Source organism: Hippoglossus stenolepis, chromosome 10 (assembly GCF_022539355.2).
Source record: "Hippoglossus stenolepis isolate QCI-W04-F060 chromosome 10, HSTE1.2, whole genome shotgun sequence".
Lineage (NCBI taxonomy): Eukaryota > Metazoa > Chordata > Actinopteri > Pleuronectiformes > Pleuronectidae > Hippoglossus > Hippoglossus stenolepis.
Genome location: NC_061492.1, coordinates 13,087,007 through 13,095,313, shown reverse-complemented (window position 1 = coordinate 13,095,313; position 8,307 = coordinate 13,087,007). Strand labels below are relative to the sequence as shown.

Here is an 8,307-nt window from a genome sequence, read left to right as displayed (position 1 = left end):
TGACATGTGATTTCTTTATTATGAACATGAATTCACACACAGCAGCAACATCCCTTAACATCGCCCTGTCTTTATTGCATCAAATAACTAATTAAAACCAAACATCTTGGTAAAATTAACACTTGGGCACACATCAGTGTGAAAACTACCTAAAACTAGAAGAGCAATATCAGGATTTTTAGTTGCATCTGAACCAAATTGCACACACTCAGTCCCCTAAACATCAGATTTCTTTTCACATCAAGATCCATGAATTATTCTGGGAAATCAACAAAAATACATTTGAAAATAAAGTAAACTTTGAGGGATGCGGTATGGGTCTGGAACTGAGTCAGAACTCCTACCACATCCCTTAAAGTTTCCTGAAAATCCCTCCAGCAATTTTTGCATAATCCTGGAAATAAACAAACAGATGAAAACATAACCTTCTTGGCAGAGGTAATGACAGAAACCATCTTTGAGAACATTTATTTTGCATGTATTTTGATTTTTGGCCTTTGTCCCATCCACTATCATGAGGCAGGGTTTATGCCCTCTACTCTACGGTGCTTTGGCTTCACTTTCAGAGAGCTGTCATGTCGTCCATCTTCATGAACAGTCTATGGTCTTAACTGGTCGCCACCAGAATAATCCTCTTTACCTAAAACCTCAGGTGTAAACAAATACAAGTATGTAGCTCAGTTTAAATGAATGGACGTGTTCTCAAATATGCACATGGCCGCATCATGTGAAATACTCTCATAACCCACACACACATGCTGTTTTTTTAAAGCGAAAAAAGTGAAAAAAAAATCTCTTTCGTAAAGATGCACATTTAAAATCAATGAATGTTTCAAGTAAAAGTTTCATCACGAGCTTCAAAGTTAAGGCATCACAATCAATCAAAACAACTGGACATGAAAATGTACAATCTTTACTTAGTAATGAGCATTTTACAACAGGAACTGGAAATCAGTTCTCTTTGCACTATTTGTACAAGCTTAAGGATAATGTGGTTTGCAGCAAAAAGCCCTGTATTCAAAGAAAGAAGGGTTGTTTTCCACATGACACATTCTTTCATTCTTTCACTCAAAAGCACCGTATGAACCTGGCATATGATGTCTGCTTTGCGGCCGCCTCGTTACTGGTATCCTGCGTTGGTTCTGCGTCTTTTTCTCGCACGCAGCTCATCAAAGAACTGATGCACGGCTTCGACAGTGAGCGTCTGATGAAAACAGAGAAGGAGTGAGTCGGGCATACAGAAAGGAACAGTGCCCATCAAATATGACCGCAAAGCCCGTGGGCAATTAATCAAACACTGTCCGGGTAAAAATCTGCAATAAGACGTCCATTTCTCACCTTTCCATCAGCAACACACTGGTGTAAAAACGCACTGATCGAAGTCGTCAGCTCGTTGAAACCTGAGGGAAGAAGATGTGATTAATTTGACCACATTGAATCTCAATCAATCACCTCTGCCTTTTAAATTTAAAAGATTACCACCTAGTTGGAAATGTGACCTCACGTTTCCCCGCGGCCCCGTCTGCCCTCGCCATGCTCACCGTAAATGATCTCCAGCTGCTGCACACGGTCCATCGAGCTTGTCAGTGCCATTAGCGGGTGCTGGCCGAACGGCTCATCCAAACCTTTGTTCTCGTAGGCCAGAATGGTGTCGGACTGATCCATGAGGAACTGCACCTCGGCGGCCACGTAAGCCCTCTGTGCGCCGATGTGTGACAAAAAAAACAGTCATTAAAAAAAGATGCTGATGTGCTTCGGAGATACTGTTACATTAAGCAGGATCAACTTGGTAGAGCAAACACGGGCAAGCGGCTCTTTACAACCTGAGCGTATAATTTGGGACCCACCTTGCAGCTTGTGCAGGTGCAAAGCTCGGAGCGCCAGCTGTACGGCCAGAACACTGCTCCCTGTCTCAGCCTCTCCCGCCCCTGGTCCTGCAGCTTCTTCAGCCTGCATGCCTCAGATTTGGTCGTGGCCTTTCCAGGGCTGCCCGTCATTTGCTCGTGGGTCCGTTTGCCCGGGGAGCCCTGGTTCACCGCTTCCTAAGATGCAAATAGTAGGAGAGGACGGGGTGAGTTACTGTGTTACACTGCCAGGAGGGATAGAGGATAACACCTGGGCTTTGTGAAACATCGCTGCACACAGCACTGCAGACTCATCCAGGGGATGTCTCAAGGCGACTGACACGATGACATGATTGGGCGATGAAAATCACCAGTTTACAGTAAGCTGTCCTGTGAAGCCTGGCCAAAGCCGTCTGCAGAGCAGGAGAAGCAGTGCCTCATGGGTCATTTCTCCTCTAATTACCCAGAGGAGGGGAACGCACGATAACAGGAACTGGAGCCTGCTCTCTGAGTCAGAGCTATAATCCCCTCATTGCTCTCCAGCCCCACCTAGTGGCAGGCTGGCATTAAACACAACAGTAGCCTCATAGGAAACCAGACTGGCTCTCAGTAGACCACATACCTCTGCTTTGGTCTAGCAGTCCCTTTAAGTTCTACCAAGCACAGACTCATAGATATCGGTCCCCTAAATGTGGCCGATTTTTTTCATCAAGATCCATTAATGATTCCTTGGAAAATACCTGATTTTAAAAGATCCATCTCGCAATGTTAAAGAAACTGAAAAGATAATACTTTTTTGTGTAATCCTGCTGACAAATAGACAAGGAAAGCATAACCTGCTTGACGGAGGTAATGATAACAGCAAACAAGAGTCATGAGGATATGACAAAACCTCAAAGAGCAGATCATTTGGTTCTATCACAGTTACCATAAGTCGTAATATTTCTCTAATGAAACAAAAAAATATTAAAAGGCACAACTTCACCACCTGGTTAACACAATTGTGAAATTTCATGAAAAAAATAATGGTTTGAGTTATGCTTTAAAAATAAAATGATTGCAGGGGCCGAGACACACTGGTCACTACACTCCCCAGCATTAAATGTCAGGAGATTAAAAATGCTGTAGATGGGTTCAATATTTTCCTCACAAATCCCTTTGCTGAAACTCTTCATTTAATAGAGGCTAAAATTACAGTTGTTTAAAGCTGCAAATGTCAGTGATTACGTTAAATGTTCTTTCATAACAGTTATAACATGCTTTTTACTTATCAGACATTTGTACTGTTTAATTTTCTATCTCATTAATGGGGGAAAGAAAATAACGTTTTCCTTTGTGAAAGTACAAACCCTCCATTTTAAGATGGAAACACACGTTCTCATAAGATTTGTCTCTCACCTCCTGCTTTGTGTCCTCAACACTGCTCGTTGCTTCTTCCCCACTTTGCCTGGATTCCTCTTTGTCTCCTTGTTCCTCAACATCGACCTCCACCTCCTCCTCCTCCCCCTCCTCCTCCTCAGGATGACTGACGCTGATCACCGGTGGCACTGAAGGCAGAAACACGAGTGGCAAAATGACTTTCAGAACATTATTGTCAAAAGTTGAGACACAGGTTTGTTTTCGGGAGGATGAGTTACCTGCAAAGTGAGCGGCGTACGTCCATAGAACAGGAGCCTTGTTCATGCACGCCTCACACACCATCTCCTGCAGCTCTTCGGGTTCCACTGCAGAGCAGCCCAGGTGCTGTAAGTGACCACATGAAGAGCAGATGACTTAAAGTGGAGTTCAAATGCAGATCAGAACCAAGGAAGTGCTCAGAAACCCTTTCACTTTAATTAGAGCCTGAATGATACAGGTTTTTAGGGGCCGATGCTGCTGCCAATATTTGTGAGTAAGAAATTTCTGATACCGATATATAGGCCAATATAGACATATATTTAAAAGCAATGATTCCTTAGATGTTATTAAACCCTTACGACAAAGAAATGTAATTGAGGCTTGATATTTCACAGTTTAACTATAAACTTGTATTATAAACAACTATAAATAAATAGAAAACACATTCTATCAAATATATAGAACTTAAATAAAGAAAATGAACACTTGTATGAAAGTTTTCATGACATATATTTCAGCAAATATTCTGTGAAAGGCTTTTTATCTAAACAAACAGACGTGCTTACCCTGCTATGAAACCAGTCCTCACAGACAACACACTGAATCATCTCATCGTTGACCTGTTGAGTCATTTTAGGAAAACAATGTTTATAGTGACAGATCAGAGAGAAACATAAACAGTAGATTTAATTAATATGATGTGGTTTGCATGAGAAAATCAAGGAGGAATACCTGATCGTCCGTGTCTGGGTACGGCCGATCACACGTGCAGTAGAAGCCACTGAAGTTGTGATTGTATTGATTTCTGACATTTTCCTCGTCCTTGGCCTGTGAATAGAAGAAGTGGAGGAACTTCAGCAACCATGAGGTGCAAAACAAGAACACAAGCTGGGTGATGAAGCCTCAGTTCGATAAAAGCAGCGGACTCACACTCATCAGTTGACACTGGAAATCCCCAAACTTGCTATTGCCGCAATCACAGCGAAAATTTCTACAAAAAGAAAAAAGAATTTCAATTGACTTATCGCACCACAGATTCAATGAATCAGCAAGCTGTGGTGTAAACTGTGTATCCTAAATACCTTTTGGTGTACAGTTCAAAGATGTCGTGTCCATCGTGGCACTTGTTGGCACAGGCCAGACATATCCCAGCAGGCTCTGCAGCACTGGGGGTGCAGGTGTTGCAGGCAAACACAGCCTGTCTCTTCACATAGCCCTGCAACAGTCAACACAGGAGGTGGAGACAAACACGTTATTTACAACATCATGTAATAAAGAACTTTTTATTTGATACCCTCTAACAGAAGGAAATAGAGACTATCATGGTAAATAGAAGTGCTGCAGTGGTATTGAGCAAGACAATGCAATTTTATTATAGTTTAATCGGTGTCCCATACGTAATACAAACCAATATAGCAACAACAATACTATAGTGTGGAACAGCATTATATATTTAACACTGCAGATAGAGGCTGGCTCTGGCTGCAGAGATGCGGTGGAGGAGGCTTTTCTTACCCGGGAATAGGAGCAGTTTTCTGGGTCGCTTCCTGCCAGAACACACAAAGCTGTCTCCAGCTCCTCCTCGCTGGCGGCCGCATCGTGGAGCTCGGACTCTTCTCTTTGTTCAGCCATTCTGGATTTTAAAAAAAACTAAAAGATGGTGAAGGAGAGACACACAAAGACACGAGCACACGACTGAGTGTGAGCAGCAGCAGCGCGGTGTTGACAAACGATTGTTCCGGGCGGGAGATTGGGCCTAGACCACGTGGAGGAAGTGACGTAAGAGACCTACAGATCAACAATCAATAGATGATAGTAAATTATTTTGTTGTTCACTTGCGTGTAACGTAAAATACGAATTTATAAATGTAGCATTTGGATTATTTTGCACGAGTTTATAGATTGTTTTAAGAAGTTTATTGATTCGGAAAAACAGGTTACACAACTGTAAAAATGTTTTATAATCTATTTAAGGAGGAATAATGTAAGATTTATATTTCCTTTACTTTTTTAATCTATATTTACTCTATTTTCGGTTATCGATTCTCATTGTCTCCGTAATACTTTTTGCAATTTATGTATTTCAGTTTCAATTTGCACCTGCCTCTATCTTAACATTATAAAGTCAGCTGCTATAAAAAACAATTGATAGTTCTCAAGGTCTCACCGATCTTTTTTAGAAATGATTTTAAATTGTATTCCGAGTCTATTCAATGCATAAACGGTTTTATTTATGCCATTTTCCTTTTTTTGCGATTCCCAAAGCTTTTATTTTTGTACATGTGTTTGTCAATGATTCAATGTTTAAATAAAGGATGTTTTTATCACAACATAATACATGCTTCTATTAGTACTATACTTAATTCTTAAGCATAGAAGAATAAATCATTGTTTGGATTTATATTTTTGTTTTATTTTGAGTACCACTTTAAATGAATGCACTAGTCATATACACTTTATAAGTTAAAACTGAGGGCTGCTAACTGATGGTTAATATATTATTTAGGCTACTGATGATGTCTTAATCAGGTATAAGCTACGAATAAGAAGAACTTCAGAATACTAGATTGTGAAAAACACCCCTATAACAGTGATAAAACAATATATTCATTGACAACTTATTAAACGTGAATTTTCCTTTACCACTATGTCTAACCACATTATTACCAGGCAGTTGAAATAAACACAAACATGTACAGCCTGGCAACCTAATCTGTGTTGATATAATAGAAAATTACAAAAATATATGAGAAGTTTTACTTCACACTGGTTATATTATCAAAGTTTAAAGAGGAAAATGTAAGAGCCTGTCAAACTAACCTTACATACGTGTCCTGATGGTAGATGCAGCAGAGAAGGACTGGAAGCGGCAGGTCTGTCCTCCTCAAAGCCTCCAGCACTGTCTGTTCTTTTGTGTATTATTGTTTTGTGTGGTTTTTTTTTTCAAAACCTCATTGTCATCTTTGGAATCGAAAGCAAGACAAATAATGACACTCCTAAACTTTTAAAAACGTAGGCTGAATGCCTCTCATAAAAGTAATGCCTGCCCTATTGATATAACCAAATGTGGATCTACATTTGTAGATTTGTATTTATTTACAATCACCCATTGTACACATATTCATATAATGAAAATCCCAACAGCCTGTGTATTATTTTGGGGTATATCTATGTTGTCTGTTACGTTTTCTGTAAACCTGAAAAATAAAATAAAATAATATAAAAAGTAATTACTATATGTTACACTGCTTTTCCAGGGGATGGCGCCCCTGTGCCATGTTTCTCTGGGAGCCCGCCAAATTTGTTGGAGGATTGCAAACTACTGCTCATTATACAAACAACAACGTGCCAACATATAAAATCAGATCATTGTGCAAACGACAGTTGGTTAATATTTAACAAAAAAAAAAAATCACAAACCAGTTTTCAGATAAATACTCCTACTTCCTGACAGGAGTGAATCCAGGCTGAACTTTCCTGTCAATAATGTCTGATAAAGAATAAAGCAAGTATATCAGGTCCCATCAAACAGCTGAATAGAGATCAATGAAAACAAATGAACAACTAGTCAGCAGTCAATCTGCTGATGACTGTAGAAACTGATAGGCTTTATAGTTGTTGTTATTGTACTTTATCTGAAATTTTATCTAGAGAGTGATTGATTGATTGATTAAGGTAAATAAACAGCAGCTACATATAATAGATTTACTATCTAAGTTTTTGTGAGATAAAATGCCAAGGGGAAAAAAAACGTATTCCAGCCTCCTCATGAGTCTTATGTTTTTACTAAATATATTTAAGTTTTGTTATGTTGATCAAATATAACAATATATATATATATATATATTTTTTTAAGTTTATATACATTTTTTTGTTGTTTTTTTTGTTTTGTTATAAAGGCTCACTTTCTGGGTCTTGCGTTGTAACTGAATATAGGCCTATATTTAAGTTTTGGCAAGTTGCTATAATGAAACAAGACATGAAGCTGTGTTTTTCTTTTTTCTACTTCTCACTCCTTTGCGAATATGTAGATTAAATCATTAAGCGTTAGATTTTTTCCCCACATCACTGTTTGAAAATAATACTTTTTTCTGTTTATTTTTTTTCCACTTGTTTGTATATTTTCAGTTTTTTTTTATTTACATGTTTGAAAAAAATGAATGAATGAAAAAATAGCTGGGTTTTTCTATTTTATAGAATTTATTAAAAATTCATTGACAAATTGATTGATTAGGGAGATTGATCAGCAGGTACATATAATCAATTCAATAAAAAAAAGAGTTCTGGTTCTGCTTGTGTTACAAATGAAAATGGGCTACTCGAGTTTTGGTGCGTTGCTCAAACGAAACAAGAAACAGGTTTCGACATCTCATGGACAAAACGATCAATCGATTAATGGGTGGGGAATCGATGAGGAAGTCATGGCAGCAGCACGTGAAACCAAGACGGGGGCTGTGATTGGACGGCGGGGGAGTGGTACTTTCCGAGCGGTCCGTGAAGGCAGCAGCAGTCTCCGGGATCCTGGGTGTGAGCCGCCAGTGGAGCTCAGAGACGGAAAACACCAGGAACCACTCAACGCGTCCGTCATCTGTCACCTGCCCGGAAAACTTCTCGTCCTCCCCCGCAGCACGGACCGAGAATGGGCCACCACCGGAGCTAGTTTCGCTCAGAGGACACACGCCGAGGAGGGGGAACTGTGCTAAAATAACTACCAGGTTAGTTAGCTCCGCGCACGCAGCTTCTCTAGCTGCCAGCTGTAATTCCTTCTCATGTCAGTGGCTTCATCTTTTTCTTTTTCGTTGTTGCTAAGTCGCCCTCGCGGGCCGGTTAACTCGTCTGGCATGTG

The 8,307-nt window shown here is 39.8% G+C and overlaps 2 protein-coding genes across 2 annotated transcripts in view; one reads left to right on the top strand and one right to left on the bottom strand.

Annotated features, from left to right (window-relative positions):
* LOC118116235 (putative E3 ubiquitin-protein ligase UBR7) lies at positions 1–5,232 on the bottom strand. Its single transcript, XM_035167703.2, has 11 exons — positions 4,977–5,232; positions 4,544–4,677; positions 4,392–4,452; positions 4,194–4,289; positions 4,028–4,081; positions 3,482–3,587; positions 3,243–3,391; positions 1,848–2,042; positions 1,542–1,698; positions 1,339–1,400; positions 1–1,204 (listed from the first exon to the last, which is right to left on the bottom strand). The coding sequence occupies exons 1-11, from the start codon at positions 5,091–5,093 to the stop codon at positions 1,121–1,123; spliced, it is 1,215 nt and encodes a 404-aa protein (XP_035023594.2). The 5' UTR covers positions 5,094–5,232; the 3' UTR covers positions 1–1,120.
* A 2,700-nt stretch (positions 5,233–7,932) lies between these two features.
* itpk1b (inositol-tetrakisphosphate 1-kinase b) overlaps positions 7,933–8,307 on the top strand; it is a 31,114-nt gene continuing 30,739 nt past the window's right edge. The window contains exon 1 of the mRNA XM_035168165.2: positions 7,933–8,176. The gene's annotated coding sequence lies outside the window, so the exon portion shown is untranslated. The remainder of the gene's footprint in view (positions 8,177–8,307) is intronic.